This window comes from Ziziphus jujuba, chromosome 9, assembly GCF_031755915.1.
Source record: "Ziziphus jujuba cultivar Dongzao chromosome 9, ASM3175591v1".
Lineage (NCBI taxonomy): Eukaryota > Viridiplantae > Streptophyta > Magnoliopsida > Rosales > Rhamnaceae > Ziziphus > Ziziphus jujuba.
In genome coordinates, this window is record NC_083387.1 from 22,211,390 (window position 1) to 22,229,213 (window position 17,824).

Sequence of the window (17,824 nt, forward strand, 5' to 3'; positions counted from 1 at the left end):
TTATTTATTATAATTTATTGCAGTTTATTTATATTTGGGGTATTTATTTATTTATTTGTTGTTTATTAAATTATTTGGTCCCTTGGTTTTCGGGAAGTACGAATATCGGATTTTGTGAAAATGTTTTAAAAGGGGAACATTTCCAACGGAGTGAATAGTGAGGGTTTTGAGAGAAATTGTTACCTCAATTGTTTATTTATTTATTTATTTAATTGTTCGGTATTGATTAATTAAATCCCTTTATTTGGTATATTATTAATATTAAAGGTGTTTAGTAGATAGGGTCACTCACTGAGATGATTAGCATCTCACGCTCTTAAATTTCGTTCCCCTAGGTTCAGGTTGGGAGACGTTGATTGTCCGGGGCGAGCCCAACGTCTCAGTTCGTTGCCGAAAGTCCAAGAAGTATTTCTTCCCTTTTTCCTCTTCATCTTGTATTGTTTCCGTATCTGTCATTGTATTACTTCATATTTATTTGTATAATGCTCTGTATACTGTATTGGACGTGTAGTTATTATCTATGCACTGATTTACTGTTATTTTGAAGTGCTGTAAATTTGTGAAATCAAATTGTAGTATTGTGGGAGGAATAAGGGGACGATTATAGAAGTGTGTTTTCAGTGCAGGAAATTTGTGGTAAGTCCTACCCTTAGGGGAGGTGCTGCCGGATTTTCCGTTGGAAGGTTCGGTGGTATTTCCCTGGGATCAGGGTTTGTCTAGGGTTCCGAGGAGGAATTCTGGACGGGTCCTGACAATTACTTGTGTGCTATTGGGAGTTAGTGAGGAGTTAAAAGGTTACAGGCTATATGATCTTGTTACTAAGAAGGTTGTTGTGAGTAGAGATGTAATTTTCGAAGAAGGGAAGCGATGGGATTGGGATGTGAGTCATGAAAAACAAATAGTAGTAGACTTAGAATGGCATGATGGTGATGATGATAATGAAGAAAGGGTGAGTGAAAATGGGAATGGAGATGATACTGATGGACATGTAGGAGAGAATAGTGATGAGGGAGTTAGAGAAGAGGAAGACAGTTCTAGTAGAGGTGAAGAGAGAGTGAGGGAATTTAGGCAACCTCCTTTGTGGATGGGTGATTATGATAGTGGAGAAAGTCAATCTGAGGGTGAAATTCATATGACATTAGTGGTATCAACTGCTCCGTTGTATTTTGAGGAAGCTGTGAAGAGTGCAAATTGGAGATTGGCCATGGATAGTCAAATCAAATCTATCGATAAGAACAAAATATGGGCACTCACTGAGCTGCCAACTGAAGCCAAAAGAATTGGAGTGCAATGGGCTTACAAGACCAAACATAATGAGCATGGAAGATTAATAAGTACAAGACTCATTTAGTTGCTAAAAAGTACTCTCAGAAGCATAGAATATACTACATAGAAGTTTTTGCACCATTGGCAAGGATAGATACAGTAAGGATGATTATTGCTCTAGCTGCACAATAGGATTGGAAGATATTTCAGTTGGATGTCAAGTTGGCTTTTCTCCATGGTGAACTTAGTGAAGATGTTTATGTGAAGCAGCCAAGAAGGTGTGAAAAAAATGGCAATGAGCATTTGGCTTACAAGTTACACAAAGGTTTGTATGGATTAAAAAAAACACCACGACCTTGGTTTAGTCAAATCGAAGCACATTTCATTGGTGAAGGGTTTCAGAGGTGCGATAGCAAGCAGACATTATTTATAAAGAGAAGTAGAGAAGGAAAAATTATCTTTGTAAATGTTTATATTGATGATTTAATTTTTACTGGTGATGAAGAAATTATGATGTTTGAATTTAAAAGTTCTATGTTAAGGGAGTTTGATATGTCTGACTTGGGGAAGATGAGGTTTTTTTCTTAGGATCGAAGTGGTACAAAATCCTGATGGTATTTATATATGCTAAAGGAAATACGCATTAGAGGTTTTAAAAAGGTTTGGTATGATGGAAAGAAATTCAGTGGGCAATCCAATAGTTCCAGGTTTCAAATTAAGCAAACATGGAGATAGAGTCCTTATTGATGAGAGATACTACAAGCAGTTGATGGGGAGTTTAATGTATCTCACTGTCACAAGCCCTGACATGATGTTTGCTACTTGTCTCATAAGTAGATATATGGCAAAACCAATGGAGAGTCATCTACAAGCAGCTAAGAGAGTACTTCGATACTTAAAAAGGACTGTGAATTATGGAATTCATTATAAAAAGGGAGGAGGTGGTGAGTTATTGGCATTTATAGATAGCGACTACATTGGAGATATGGAGGACAAGAAGAGTATATCTGCGTACATGTTTTGAATGAGTTCAAGTACTGTCTCATGGTGCTTAAAAAAGCAGTTATGCATGGTTGCAGCAAGCATATTTATGTAAGATTTCATTTCTTAAAGAATCTTACTAAGGATGGTACAATTGAATTAGTTCATTATGGGAGTCAGGATCAGGTAGCGAACATAATGACCAAACTATTAAAGCTTGAAGTTTTTCAGAAGCTTCGAAAGCTGCTGGGAGTATGTGAGATTTCTAACATAAACCAATTGCTTCACAACGTTTAGTTTAAGGGAGGGAATGAAGGAGTTTATTGTAGTTTTTTTGTTACAATAATTCTCTGGTTTTCAGGGAAAGTCCTAGTCTTTAAGAAGTCTACTAGTATTTGGCTTGTTCCAAGTTTCTGTTACCACTTAGCTTTATTTTCGTCAAAGTGGGCTGTTTTCTTGTTTCTTGTTAAAATAGTGTATTGAATGGCTATTTAAGCCAAGAATATTATCAATAAAACTAAGTCATTCAATCTAGCTTGTTATGTTCTTGTTCTTAGCCTTTTTAATTCAAAGTTCCCAAAATAAATCGATTAAAATATGAAATTTGATAATAGATATTAACACTTTGGAGGGTTAATGATGAAATAAAAAACCTTGAAGAGGTTAATGATGTTTTCTCAAACCTAGAAGGCTCAATGAAATTTCCCCATTTTCTTTCCGGTTTGATGGCCATGAATTTCAAAAGTCCAATTTAATTCTTTTTTAAGATAATAATTTAATTAAATGGATGAAGTTTTATTTATTTATGGACATCCGCATAAATTTTCTTATGGATTCTCCGAGATAAGAAAGAAACGTTAACTCACAGGATGGAATATTTTTGTTCAAGCATTAATTAGTTCATAGTTTCTCATTAAAGTTTTTTTATGAGGTTTAAATTCTTTCGAATGTTTAGTAGATTGATCCATTATATCTTAATTTTCAATGTTATTCAATTTTAGTAAGAAATTAATCCATTATGTTTCTTCTTACAAATTTCTTCCTATAGCCTTCTTTCTTGTTTCTAAAGGTTTTTTTTTTTTTTTTTTTTTGGAGGATGATACAGTAAAACCTTTTTATAGTGATAAAGTTTGGATCAAACTAATTTTATAACTATGAGAAGATTATAACTTAGTGGAGGTATAGTTAAAAAAAAAAAATCTATAATAATGCTAAAATATCAAAATGTTTATCAAATTTATTCACCAATTGGTATGGTAAATAATATGACAATATTTAATTGATTTATTTTTTTTATTTACTTATCTATTAGAGGGTTCACTTATTTATATTTAAGTTACATGAAATTTTTAATCATCATTCAGTAAATATTTTTTTGTTAACATTTTGATGCTTATAGCATTATTGAAAATTTTATTGCCTAACATATGCAATCCTCAATCAATCGAGCATTATCTTTCCGTTTATTAGTAAAGAATGACTTCAACAAGAAGTAATAATGTTAATTAGTTATTACATACCCGCAAGTTTATAAATGTCGTAACAATTCTAAAAAATAATTTTCAAAGAACTTTACATAAATATCTTATTTAATCTTAAACCTTTAATGTAATATATCATATATTTTTTTGAAATATGCATATAATTATCATTCTATTGAGGCAAAGTTCATTAAGATAAGATTTAAAAATTATAACTTATTACAATGTGGAATTTATTCTTTTTTATAACTAGTTCAAATTAGGACTAAATTTTTTTATGACTAGATAGCGGTTACTCTAATATAGGGTATCACTAAAGAGAGGTTTTACTATATTTTATATTTGAGAATTACATGCCTATTTTTTTCTTTAAAAAAAAAATCAAAGAAAATCAAGTAAAACACGTCAATTCATATTTATTGATCAAGAAATAATTAATTCTAATGGAGTATAATTGAATTAATTTATCAAAAACAAAAAATGTATAATTGATTTCTATGATTCAAAAATTTGTGAGCATTGAATTAATTAGTTGGAATTACCATAATGCGACTGTTTTCAATCCATAAACATTTATTTTTACTAACATGTTTTTTACTAATCATCCAATTTTACTAACTTGGATATTAGGGGGAAAAAAACTTGAATATTAGGAATGTCATGGTATAACAAGTGTTCAAAATACAACATGTCTTGTCTTGCTACATGAATTACATGCAATAACTTTTTTTATTCTTTTAATTTTCTTTTATCATTATTATTATTATTTTGCAATGCAAATTACATGCAATGATTTTAAGTAAACTTTTTACGTACTTCGTAATTTTTAAGGCTAAATTTCATAGTAGCCCACAAATTTCATGCTCTATTTTGTTTCAATTTAATCCCAACATTCTAACAAAAAGGCTAATAGTATAAATATTTGACAAATACATCTTTATTAATTGAACAGTTTGTTTAGCAATTTTTTTTAAACAAAACAATAATTTTGACATATCTATACTTACATTGATTTTTTTATTTTTTATTTTTTGGAAATAACTCAAACGACAATGTAAAAATATATTGTAAAACCTATCTGTTTAATTTTTATGTACAAACAAAATTATGCAAATAGTCACTGAAACGAGATAAATACTAACATTAATACCATCTCCGATATTGCATTTGAGAAGAATCTATATGTTTATCTCAATATTTTTCACCTAAGATAATAAAAAGTTATAAGGAAAAATATCCCTTATGGATTAAGAGAAAAAAAAATCAATTGGATTTAGAAATATAAGTTTTTCCAATTATCCCATATCAGAAAAATAACAGATTTGTGGTTGGCTCCTCTACTATGTATTGAAGCTTCATTTGTTCATTGAAAAGACATATTTAAAAGACATATTTACATACAACTACAAGACTATAAAGTATAAACTATTTAGTTATTCTTGTTAAAATTTACTTTAATTAGTCAATTGTTCTTAGTTGTTTTGAGTTGAAATTTTATTTGTAAAGTTTTTTAATGCAATTGAATCTTGTACATTATTTTGTTCTCCAACAATCAATATAATTGTCTAAATAGCTTGATTTAATTGGCATCCATTTTCTTTTTTTAAACTATTACAGATTTGAAGTGGCACGCCCACATATTTAGGAGATAATAGATTATTGGAAATCTTTTCAACATATTCCAACACATCTTTTTGGCATGCTGGTGGGACCCAAGATGACTTCAAATGATGATAAAGTCATTCAAGATATTTTACATCAAATGAGTAACAATATAAAATAGCACAACAGAAAGATTGCAGCATCATTCGAATTCATGCACCAACTACTGCAGGCCCTCCTGGCCACATTGAAAGGCACATAGCTAATTTATAGTCAGAATGAGTATCAAATGCTAGCATCCAAAGCCACCTCTACTCCAATGTTGGCCAACAAGCTGCATTTATCCCGATGTTGGCCCTTCAGGCCACATCTATCTAGCTGCGGGCCCCTAAGATGCAATGACACCTACAAGAGTACAAGCCTCCAAGGTTGTCTCTACCTTAATGTTGGTCAATCAGGCCGTATTTATCCCGATGCTAGCTCCACAAGCCGTATGAGTCCTAATGCTGGCCACCCAGGCTGCATCTATTGTAACATCCCGTTCCGAAGTACATCGAAAATTTCTAAAATTTGACAAGGGTTGACCGGGTTTGACCGTTGTTGACCGAGAAGGGATCAAATGTTGATTTTTTTCTCCTGATGGAATTTCACATTGACCGAGGTACCTTTAAAAAGTACACATTGTCACGAGTCCATAGACTAGTAGCACGTTGAAAACGGAGCTACAAATTGAAAGTTATGAGCAAAATAAGTTGAGGTCCAAACTGTCCAAGGGGTGCTGAAGTTGACTTTTTGTTCATGCAAAGTTGAGCTTTGACTCATGCATGGTTGTGAAGTACTTGTACGTTCGATTTGGACATGTGATTTGAAAGTTATGGACATGCAAAGTTTTCCGAATATCGTAATATTTTAATATATTTTGACTTGAGTGAACAGTGTGTGCCACATGTTGTATTTTCAGCCAATCCCGTAAGTGAACAGTGTCATCCATGGGTGGCTTTTATTTTGGCCAAAACACGTGAGTCGAGGGGAAGAGAGAGAAAGAGAGAAGGAGAGAGAGAGAGAGAGGGGGAAAGAAGCCACCACCACCGGCCACCACCGTTGACTGCCGTCCGATCACTTTTAAGCCACACGCGCCACCCTAGCTTGAAGCCCACTTGAAAATCGGCCGGCCAGCCAAAAATCACGACTAGATCGCCGGCGACGCGCCTGGATTGGGGCATTTTCTGGTTAGTGGTCGATTTCCTTCACTCGCCGATATCTCTCAAACCAGACCTCCGTTTGCCTCACCGTCGGTCCCGTTGAGTTACCCATCGCCAGATCTAGCACTTCACCAAGTTTCAAGACCAGTAGCCACCAGACGTGCCGCCGGTGGTGGCGGATTCCAGTGACCACGGTGGCTCACCGGAAAACCCAATTCCGATGAGTTTCCGATCACCCCACCTATCTTTCCCCACTAATTCGACCTCCCTAAATCCAAATCTGAGGTCACTTTCCTCCAATTTGCAATGGATTGAGAGAATCGAGGACTTGAATTCCGAGAGCTTTTCGACGAGATCCCGGCCACCACGGGTCCGATCTCCGAGAGGTAAGCCTTAATCCGCGATCCTCGTTCCATAAGCTTCGTTTCAGTATATTACTCACAAATTTTGGTTAACGTTTGTGTTAAAGCCCCCGGGTACCGGGTATTATTTATTCGAATAAAATAATAATTTATTTGAGTTATATAATATTGTTGTTCTAGGAGCACGTGTGCATCGTAGAATTGATCCCATGGAGGATCTTGGGTTAATTGCGTGCTCGAGGTGAGTGACCCAACTTCAAATTAATTTCGGGAATAAAATTTGTGAATATTTTGTATTAATTGAATATTTGAAATTGATATTCTATGTGATAAATATTTAGTAGATTTATATTTGAAAATTTGATGCTCAATTGAGTGAATCAAAATATTTATATATTAAGAAATATTTTGATCTAAAGAATTTTATGAAATTGAAATTGAAATTATTAATTATTAAATTAATTTGTTGGAATATTTCATAATTGAATATTTCAAAAATATGTTTATGTGTTCGATATTATGAGAATTTCTATCTAGAATTGTATTGCCAATTTATAATGTTTTTAATATATGTTTTGGTGCCAAAAGAATATATTTGGGCATTTAAAGAAATTGTGGTTTTGATTTATTTTAACTATTGCTATGGTTATTATTCAATTATTATGCACAATTATATGAATTAATTATATATGGAATTTATATGGTTTTCATATTATTGATTTAAATTGATTTTTGAGAATTTGAGAAAAATATGGATTTAAATTATTATGTTTCAAAAATATTTATGCATTAAACTATTAATGGCTTGACCTTATGCCATTGAAAAATTTGTATATTCAAATTGATGGATTCGAACTTGATGGATTTATAATGAGGATTTAAAAGAGAATGTGGAAAATTACGGGTTTAATTGGATGGAATAAACCCGATGATATTTATGAAATTTTGAGATTTTGAAAAATATTGATTTATGATTTACGAGTTTTTAGATGCACCATACACGTACCGGTGTTCTGTGTATATGGATGTGATTAATGCGCACATGGATATGATTAGCGCACAGGTGGGTGTGAGTAGCGCGCAGATGATTTATGGGATTGTCCTGTGGTTGCCATCGGATGAGGATCCGCCCCTCCATGGTCGGGACGCCTGTTAGCAGCGGCGCGGTGGGATGCCATGCGACCGTATGCCAGTTTCTCTCTTTAACCTCCTGTCTGGCGGTACCTTGGGATGCTGGGTACCGTTGGCGCTACTGGTATATAGTGAGTGCATCAAATGGTTTTCAGAACATGGGGTTCAAATCTAATATTTTGAAATGGTATTTAAATTAAGAATATATTTAATGTTGTTTTTATTATTTATTTCAAATGGGGGTTTTAATTTGATTTAATTTTTCATTTGCTTAATTATTCAATAAATTGATTTATTTTAATTATTTAATTATTTCATGAATTGTTTTAATGTGAGTTTTATTAATATTTCGGTATTGATTAATTAAGTTTCTTTTATTGTTATATTATTAATATTATAATTGTGTAATAGATTGGGTCACTCACTGAGATGATTAGCATCTCATGTTTTTAAATTCCATTCCCCTAGGCCCAGGTTGGGAGACGTTGATCGTCTGGGGCAAGCCCGACGTCTCAATTCATCGCTGAAAGTCTAAGAAGCATTTCCTCCCTTTTTCCTCTCCATCTTGTATTGCTTCATCTGTCATTGTATTAATTTCATAATTATTTGTATGATGCTCTGTGTACGGATTGGACAGATATTTGTTTAATTGCTTACTGATTCCCTGTTATTATTTTGGAGTGCTGTAAATTTGTGGAAACAAATTGTAGTAAGGTAGGAGGAATAAGGTAGTGTTTATTGGAGTGTGTTTTCTGTGCAGGAAATTTTGTGGTAAGTCTTACCCTTAGGGGAAATGCTGCCAGATTTTCCGTTAGAAGGTTCGGTGGTGTTTCCCTGGGATCAGAGCTTGTCTAAGATTCCGGTGAGGAATTTTAGACGGATCCTGACATCTATCCAGTTGCAAGACCCCTAGATTGCATTGACACCTACAAGAGTGCAGGCCTCCAAGGCTGCTTTTGCTATTTGTTGGCCCCCTAAGCTAGATCCATTCCGATGCTGGTCACTCAAGCAGAATCAACATCTATTGGAATGTCGGCCTTCAAGGTCATATCTACCCTAATGCTAGCCCCTTAGGCCGTATCCAGAACAATAGTGACTCCACAGGCTATATTTTTTGGAGTGCAAGCTTTTATGGCTGCACCAATAATGATGAAACATGTTAAAAGTCTGGAACAAAATGTCCAACCATATGTTTCTCCACTGGTCAGAAATCGAATTCAAGTCAGGGGGCAACCGTTTATGCACCAAGGCCGTAACCATAAGTATTCGTGATATCGAATCCCTCAACCATATCAAGCTAGCCCCAAAAACTTTAGGTGGAGGAATGGGCATTATAACCTTCAGGGCAACCGAGACTTTGGACGGACAAATATCCAGAATAATATGAATAAAAGCTTGAGCATGGATCTAGGAGTTGCTGAAAACGTTATTTTAAAGATGATTGGTTGTGCAACTATGAAGCGTGATCTGAAGGGATTCTAGTCTGGACAGAAGACCAAATGCCATAGGCAAAGACAATCAAAGACCAACATAATCATGCTGATGGCTATCATAGGGTAGTAGTAAAGAGAGTTAAGATCGAAAAATTGAAATATTACATGTTTCATCAAATTATTCTAATTGAATGAAACATAGAGGGCAATATTTGTACCAAAATTTTTTGTCTAAGATACTAAGGAAGTATAAAGAAAAATATCACTCATGGATTAGGGGAAAAATTAATTGGGTTTTAGAAATATAAGTTTTTATAATTATCCCACATCAGAAAAGTAAGAGATTTGTGGGTGGTTCCTCTACTATATAGTAAAGCTTCATTTGCTCATTAAAAACACACCTCTATATACAATTACAAGACTTTAGACTATTTAGTTATTCTTATTATAATTTACTTTAATTAGTCAGTTGTTCTTAGTTATTATTTTTAAAATACTATATATAATTATTAAGGTAATTGAACTTTATGAATTATTTTATTCTTTAATAATGAATATAATTATCTGAATAGCTTGATTCAATTAATTGGCACACATTTTTCTTTCTTTGAACGATACGCCTGTATATTTAAAAAATAACAGATTGTTGAAAACTTTTTCAATATATTCCAACACCATCTTTGTTAGTAATACAACTGTCAATAGAAATTATTTTATATTTATAAAAATATTGTCTAATTAGTTGGACAGTGAGTTGGAAATCCCAGTTTATCCAGTAGATTTTCTCGTCTTGGATGTGAGCTTCTTGCTAGTTTTAATTTGTTTATTATGTTTAATTTTGTGAATTTATATTGCTTGAAACTCTTTTCTCTAATTCATCTTCTCCATATCGGTATTTTTGTATTCTCAAGAGTGTTCTAGTTTTGGCTTTTCTCATTTTGCCAGAAGCATTTTTTGTCCAAGAATGGCCATTTTTTCTCAATCCATGGCAAACTGTTCAGGTTGGTGGATGGCTTCTCTCTCTTTCTCCGTGTATTTCTCTTTTCTCACAGATTTGATTTCTTCACCATTTCCACAGCTTTGATTCCTCATCCCGGAAACTCTATTTCCAACCCAAAGTCAGCAATACAATGCGGGCAAATTCAATAAAATGCAATGCTGTTAAACTGGCAACCAAAAGGGTGTTTTTTTATTTTCTATTTTCATTTCAGAAGATCAAGTCTGTATCTTCATGTTATTCTCCACCCCAATTGGAATAATGGATTGGGTTTTATTCTGGCAGATGGCTTCTCTCTCTTTCTTCATTACCTTTTGCTGGTAGTCTCTCCCTTCTTCTTTTACTCAAATCTATTTTAGATAATTTATTTGCCTCTCTTGAAGTCTTGGAGAAAACCCAGTTGGTGGAATTTCATAAATATGACATGTTTCGTTAATTTATATGTAGAAGATAAGATTAAGATTTTCTTAGGGTGGAGAGATCTTTATTCCAAATTTTTTTTTTTTTGGGTAGCTGAGCAAGCCTAATCAACTCGAAGACATAGAATGGTCGGGCTTGATAACAAGGTATGTATCAAAATGGTATACTTCACTTGAAATTAAGTTGTACTTTAATAGTCTTGTAGAAGTGTTAATTCCAATGTAAACAACTTGGGTCGGATGTCACAATGTTCTTTCTCTATAAAACATCGCTGTCTTTTTTGGCCTTTCTTTGGAACAACCAATAAGCAATAAAGATAAATATAAAATATCAAAAACATTCTTTCTTTCAGTAACAAGAAAAGATATAATCAAACAGTTTTGAATGAGTATGTGAAGGAGTGGTTGATAGAGGGACATCAAAGAAAAAGATTGAGGGAGAGAAAAATGGGTTCTCAAAGTAACACCAACCCAAAATCTTCACCCAAGGTTATCAAATGTACCTCCCTTCAGTACCTCTTTGATCTTGAGTCTAAGAACAACAATATTGTCAATAAAATTGCCAGCATCAACAATGGGAGTCAATCTTCTGTCAATTCTGAAACTGAAGAAATTCTTTCAATAATTTCTTACTGCTCCTCTGACTTTACTTTCAGTGATCTTTTTGAATCTCCTGCTCAGGGAAAGAGGCTCAATCTTATCCGGCTTCTCCACATTATAAAATCATCAAAAAATTCTCTCAATGATCAAATTTTAGCACCCCTCATGTCCATGCTATCAGTCAACCTTTTCCGACCTCTACCTCCTCCTTCCAACCCCTCTGTCAACTCAGATTTGGTTGATGAGGAAGATCCCATTTCTACTCCATCACCAATGTGGTCTCATCTTCAGTTAATTTATGATATCCTGCTACGGCTGGTTATAAACACAGAACCAAGAATACTTAGAGAATATATCGATTATCCTTTCCTGCAGAATCTCCTAACACTTTTTCAATCTGAGGACCCAAGGGAACGAGAGAGCTTGAAGAATGTCTACCATAGGATATATACCAGATTCACATCTTATCGTTTTTTTATGCGAAAATCTATGAATGATGTATTCTTGCACTATGCATTTGATACAGAGAGGCATTCTGGCATTGGAGAACTGCTTGAGATATGGGGAAGCATCATCAATGGCTTTACTGTTCCACTCAAGGAAGAGCACAGTTTGTTCCTGATGAGAGTGCTTATTCCCTTGCACAAAACCAAGGGACTGCAGGCTTATCACAGACAGCTGGCTTACTGTGTCTCTCAGTTTGTGCAGAAGGAACCAGTGCTCGGTGGGGTTGTTGTTAGAGGGATTTTAAAGTATTGGCCTATCACCAATTGCCAAAAGGAGGTTTTCCTAATCACGGAATTGGAAGAACTTGTGGAGAACGTAGACCCTGATCAGTATAGAAAGTTAGCCCTGCCTCTATGCACACAGATTACAAGATGCCTGAACAGTTGGAACTCACAGGTAAATCTGACAACTCAATTATCTTGTCAAGGTCAGTGTTCTTTGAAAAATTCCTTTTCAAATAAAATCTTACCTCTTGCTTTCAATTATGTTTGTTTGAAGATTGCTGAAACACTACAAAGAAAATATAGTCTTAGAATCTGATGACTACTATTCAAGTGTCAAAATGCTAGTTACAAGCATGGTTTCTACCAAACGTACTTTTAACTATTAAATCATTGAACCAGTAAAAAAAAAATATATATATATATATATTTCTATCTAACTGCTGCTTTCTCAAGGTTTCTTTGGAGCGCCAGGTTTCCATATCCAAGTTAGAAATTATTTCCTTGTGAAACTTGGAACTCTTATTTAGGTTCTGTTAGAGATTCTTTAACTAGAAGCAAGTAAAACTCGAAAAAGACATTCACATTGAACTGAAAATTTGACATAGCTTGAGAGTTCTGCACAGTTATATTGATTGATTTGTTTATGTCTCTGTAACAATGGACTCAATGTCCAAAACCTGGTTGGATTTAGGTTGCTGAGCGTGCACTCTATATATGGAACAACGAGCAGTTTGTAAAGATGGCATCGACAGCACTAGAACAGGTCTTTCCAGTTGTGGTGGAGGGTATGGAGAAGAACCTCAAGTGGCACTGGAGCAAGAGCGTGCTGCAGTTGACAGAAAATGTGAAAACAATGCTGGAAGAACTTGATCCAATATTATATGCAAAATGCCTGGAAGAAATCGAGCATCGAGAATCAGTGTCTCGCCAGGCAGAAATCAAGAGGCAAGAGATATGGGACAGAATCGAAATGGCAGCAGCCCAGAGCAAGATCTTACATTCATCACACTATATCTGTGTTTCTCATTGAAGGACAATGTGTATCAATCAATCTGTGCTGGCCTTTTTGGGTTTTAAAGTAGTGCCAAAGAAGAGGGTCTAGCAAAGGTTATTGCTAATTTGCTATGTAGCTGTTCTCTTATGGAGGAAATGCAGGATTGAATTCAAAGACACACCATATGAGACCAGCAGAGCATATAGATAATATTTGGTATAGTATTAGAGAATGGTTATCAACTGCATGGTACAGATATTGTATGTAAATCCAATACTCTTACCAAGAAACTTAGACAATTTTTTGGGCCATTTTGGGCTCTTAAAAAAGGTGGTTTGAGGGGTCCAAGCTTTAGCCTAATCTGATGCCTTCATGCCGGCTTCTTCAATTTGGTTTTGTCCAGTTTAGTGTCATAGCTTTATCTGATAAAGATATAGAGTTAGAATCTCCAATCTCTAATATTGAAAATAATAAATAAATAATAGAGGATAATAGGGGGAGCAAATGAAAAGTATAGTGCCTGAATATGGTTTATGAGAAAGTAAGATTGCAATGGAAGTGAGAAAATAATTTGGAATTGGATAGAACAAATAATTAATTGACTGTCAATACATATTTGACTTCTTCTTTTTTTTTTTTTTTGGGTTCATTTTTTGCTTTTAAAACATTTTCTTCTTATTTTAGATTTTGCTTTTGGATATTCATACGAATTTGTAATCGAGACCAAACAAACAAAATAAAATAAAATAATTTTTATAACATCCATTTTTGTCACATATTGAATCTACAAAAAATAATAAATCACTAAACGTATTAAAACACATCAATATAAATACGTGTTAATATTAAGTGTAAAATTCATCAAGACACGTTTATAGATTTAAAAAAAATTAAATTACTGTAATTTTTTATCTTCAACAAAAAGCTAAATTTTAGAATTATAATAAATAAATTTATTTTTAGATGTGCACCTTACGTTACTACTCCTTTTGATGTTGTTGTATTGGTACTATTAGGTATTTTTATAGTAAATGCTTGTTTTAAAATTTTTTTTTAAAAAAAAATTAAATATAAAAAATAATATAGATTTTAAAAATTCAATAAGTTAAATTAAATTAAATAGTATTTAATTAGCTGAAAATTAAAAAGAAAGTCAAAAATGTATATAACAGTACCTTAAAACGTTGTCGTTCTACTTCTGCCAGCTGCTTCTTCTTCTTCTTCTTTTTCCTCTCTTTTATCTCAGTGAAAGAGCTCGTCTACCGCTTAATTTCTGGTTCTGGGTCTTAAGTACTCCTCTGTTTCGATGAAACGGTGCGTTTCGACACCTCATTTTCTGAGTGACTCAGAATTCTAATCCTGACGAGGCTCGCTAATTTAGGACCTTGTTTGGCTGTGAGCTTTCTTTCCAGTTTTTAGATTTCGTTTTTATGTTCTTCTTCTTCTTCTTCTTCTTTTTTTTTTTTTTTTTTTTTTAAATATCAAATTTATATGTTCACCAAACTCATTTACTCAATATATCTGTTTGATTTTATCGTTAGGGTTTTTGAACTTTTCTATACTCAAAGAGTAGCAATTCTCTGTCCATGGCAACCTGTTCAGGTTAGGCCCTAACTCTCTCGCTCTCAATTTTTCTCTCTGAAATTAATTTTTTTTATCGTTATTATTATTATTATTTTTTTGTACAGGTTTGATTCGCCAACCCATCCACGCCAAGCTACTACCAGTCCATAATAAGCAATGTAATGTGGGAAAATTCAATAAATACAATGCAATTAAAGCTTCATCCAAAAGGGTAATTTTTTTATTTATTTATTTTTTTTTTTTTCCTTTTTACTCAATTTCAGTTAATGAATTTTGTATAGTTGTATCTATAATCACAAACCCTAGTGGAATTCTTTTGACAGATTCCAAGTGGGGTTATTGAGTTTTCATCCACATGTGGATTTTGCACCATCCATGCTGTGCCTGGTAGAAGGGATAATTACCAGTCCAAATTTGATGATGACTTGGCTGAAGAACCTTTTTGGATTACTCTGGTTAAAGATACATTGTGGTAAAATCTTTTTCTCTCATTCGTTTTGCTCAAATCAAAAAAATTTGAACAGTTTGTCTTTCTAGACAAAACCCAGTTGGTGGAAAATGGAAATGTATAAATTATGACAAACATTATAAATTTGTTCATAGAAGATGAGATTGTGATAATTATAAATCTACAAATTGTTGATGAATGGGATTTCCTTAATTCCTAGGGGGATGAGATCTTTATTCTTTTTTCTGGTAGAGCAGCCTAGTCAACTCAAATACATAGAATGGCCGGGTTTCCGTACCACGGTATGTATCAAACTGGTATAGACTTTCATTTGGTAGGGAATTTGCGAAGTTACAGATTTTGTCTATTGGATTGATATTTGAATGATTTTTGAAGATGTTTGTATTTGATTGTGTTTGATGCGGTGGAAATGCTTTAATCGTTTCATGCAGCTGAAGACTGCAACTTTGACGCTTGTTCTTGTAGCTCTGCTCATCATAGCACTTTCATCAGTTGACTCTGCCCTCAGCTATCTGTTGGCTTTGCTTCTAAGGAGAACCCCATAAAACCAAATGACACAGCAACAAGAATGGTCTCCATCTCAGACATTACGAGTGCTCGGAATTTTTGTCTCTCCAGCATTACATTCATAGATATCTGCCTCTCATGACTTGTTTAATGACAACATGCAATCATAATTCTAAGTAAAGAAGTTGATGGATTTGATATGCTCTCTGTATTTCAGATATGTGTAGGATTTTCTTACCGATTGAAATCAAAGGAGATGCCAAAGATTTGAGAAAGAAAACTTTGCATCAAGGTTTTAAATTTCAAACGAATTTTTTTTTGGATGAATGTCTCACGCATTTTGCTAAGGCAAGATATAGGCCTTCAACTGGAATGAGTAGCTTCAAATCAAACAAAAGGAAAAGTCACTTACAAAATGTAATATATATATATATATATATATATATAAATATATATATTTAACCTACACCTAATATAAGACAACATGTTTTTGATATCTTATGCATGTGGTGCATATTTGGCATGCACTATAATAGATATATATATCAACCTATTTTGCATTCGCAACATAAAGCGGTGGATATCTAATAAATTATCAAATGTTAAAAATGTCATATCAATTAATGAATCAATATTGAAATTTTAATTGAGTAAATAGCAATGATTAGCATTTGCTATATACTAAATGTCTAATATAAAATAAAAAGTTATAGACATATATATATATATATACACTAATTAGGGAAACTTATCAACTATAAAACGAAAAGTCATACAAAAATAAAAAATACTAATAAAATCATAATGTGAATAAAAAATTTAAAAAAAAAAAACTATAAAATTTGCAGCACCTTAGGTGTTTATTAATATCTTTAGGTTTTGTTTAATTTTTTTCTTCTAAATTGTATGAAATTTATTTAGTTAATTGTTGTTTATTAATTTTAGTAGTAATTAGAATTTATTAGACATATTAATTAATTATAAATGTAAACGAAGGGGGAAAAAAAAAATCAAATTGCATTTCATCTAATGTTTTTTTCTCTCCTTATATTTATATATTTAATTGAACCACTGAAATAGGACAACTACACTCAATTTAGTAAGAAAAACAAAAACAATGCCATAACAAACGGCGTCCAAATTATCTATTTTATAATTCGGTTACCCTCTCAAATCACCCTCTCATTCAATTACCCTCAATCAAGTACAAAATACTTTTCAACACAACCTCTACATTTATCATTTTTTATATCATTATTTTTTTGGGATCACCACATTGGAATTGAGACCTCAACTGTCTACCTAGCTACGTTGAAAATTCTAAACGGCTTAAATATAGTTTCTGTATTTTTTTTCTCTTTTTGGTTCTTACTCATGTGGAAGCAAACTTAGCAAATCAAGAATATAATGCAAATAAGTTAGGATAAAATGGAAACGTCCAATTTTCTTTAGTTAAATTATATCTTAACTTTATAATAAAACTATAAATAGATTCAAATAGCTCGTGATTAACGATTAAATCTTAGCTCGCTAAAACCCAACTGGTAAATAAGACGAGTCAAGCTTAAACAATAAATAAAACTTGAGATCCTATTTTGAAACATAAATTAAACCATGAATAGCTGATAAGTAACTCACATTCATCATTTATATGTATTTATATAAAAATTATATTATAAATTTAAACATATTAAATATTTATAATACATAAATAACATTTTTATATTTTAAATTTATAAGCTTTTCAAAATTAAATTAATTTTATAATAAAATAAATAGAATTTTTTAATTATTAATGTCAAAATTTTTATTTTTAAGAAACAAAGATTTAAGTATCAAAATTTTTATATAGGTAGCAAATCAAATTGAGCTAGACCCGAACTTTTCATAGACAAAATAAACCGAATTTGAACAAATAATTTCAAAATTTTGTGAGTTTAATCAAAGCTTAAATAACTCTAAAATCATGAGAATCAAACTTGAAAATACCAATACTCAACTTGATTCGGCTTATTTGCACCCCTACTTTATAAAATTAAAATATCCATTAATATCATACATATAT

General features: G+C 32.7%; 2 protein-coding genes across 5 annotated transcripts; both read left to right on the forward strand.

Annotated features, from left to right (window-relative positions):
* Positions 1 to 9,978: 9,978 nt before the first annotated feature.
* LOC107427398 (serine/threonine protein phosphatase 2A 57 kDa regulatory subunit B' beta isoform) lies at positions 9,979 to 13,752 on the forward strand. Of its 4 annotated transcripts, none has more exons than XM_060820195.1 (6): positions 9,979 to 10,254; positions 10,370 to 10,459; positions 10,537 to 10,775; positions 10,969 to 11,021; positions 11,531 to 12,377; positions 12,897 to 13,749. In XM_060820195.1, exons 3-6 carry the CDS (start codon positions 10,614 to 10,616, stop codon positions 13,233 to 13,235), a joined length of 1,401 nt encoding a protein of 466 aa, XP_060676178.1. In that variant the 5' UTR covers positions 9,979 to 10,254; positions 10,370 to 10,459; positions 10,537 to 10,613; the 3' UTR covers positions 13,236 to 13,749. The 4 variants fall into 4 exon arrangements, with proteins under 4 accessions (XP_060676178.1, XP_060676179.1, XP_060676177.1 ...); XM_060820196.1 differs by having other exon boundaries at positions 10,404 to 10,459; XM_060820194.1 differs by having other exon boundaries at positions 9,979 to 10,459.
* A 685-nt stretch (positions 13,753 to 14,437) lies between these two features.
* On the forward strand, positions 14,438 to 16,077 carry LOC107427392 (uncharacterized). The gene is made up of 6 exons (XM_048481227.2): positions 14,438 to 14,594; positions 14,741 to 14,801; positions 14,888 to 14,994; positions 15,107 to 15,255; positions 15,452 to 15,533; positions 15,684 to 16,077. The coding sequence occupies exons 2-6, from the start codon at positions 14,786 to 14,788 to the stop codon at positions 15,795 to 15,797; spliced, it is 468 nt and encodes a 155-aa protein (XP_048337184.2). The 5' UTR covers positions 14,438 to 14,594; positions 14,741 to 14,785; the 3' UTR covers positions 15,798 to 16,077.
* Positions 16,078 to 17,824: the final 1,747 nt, after the last annotated feature.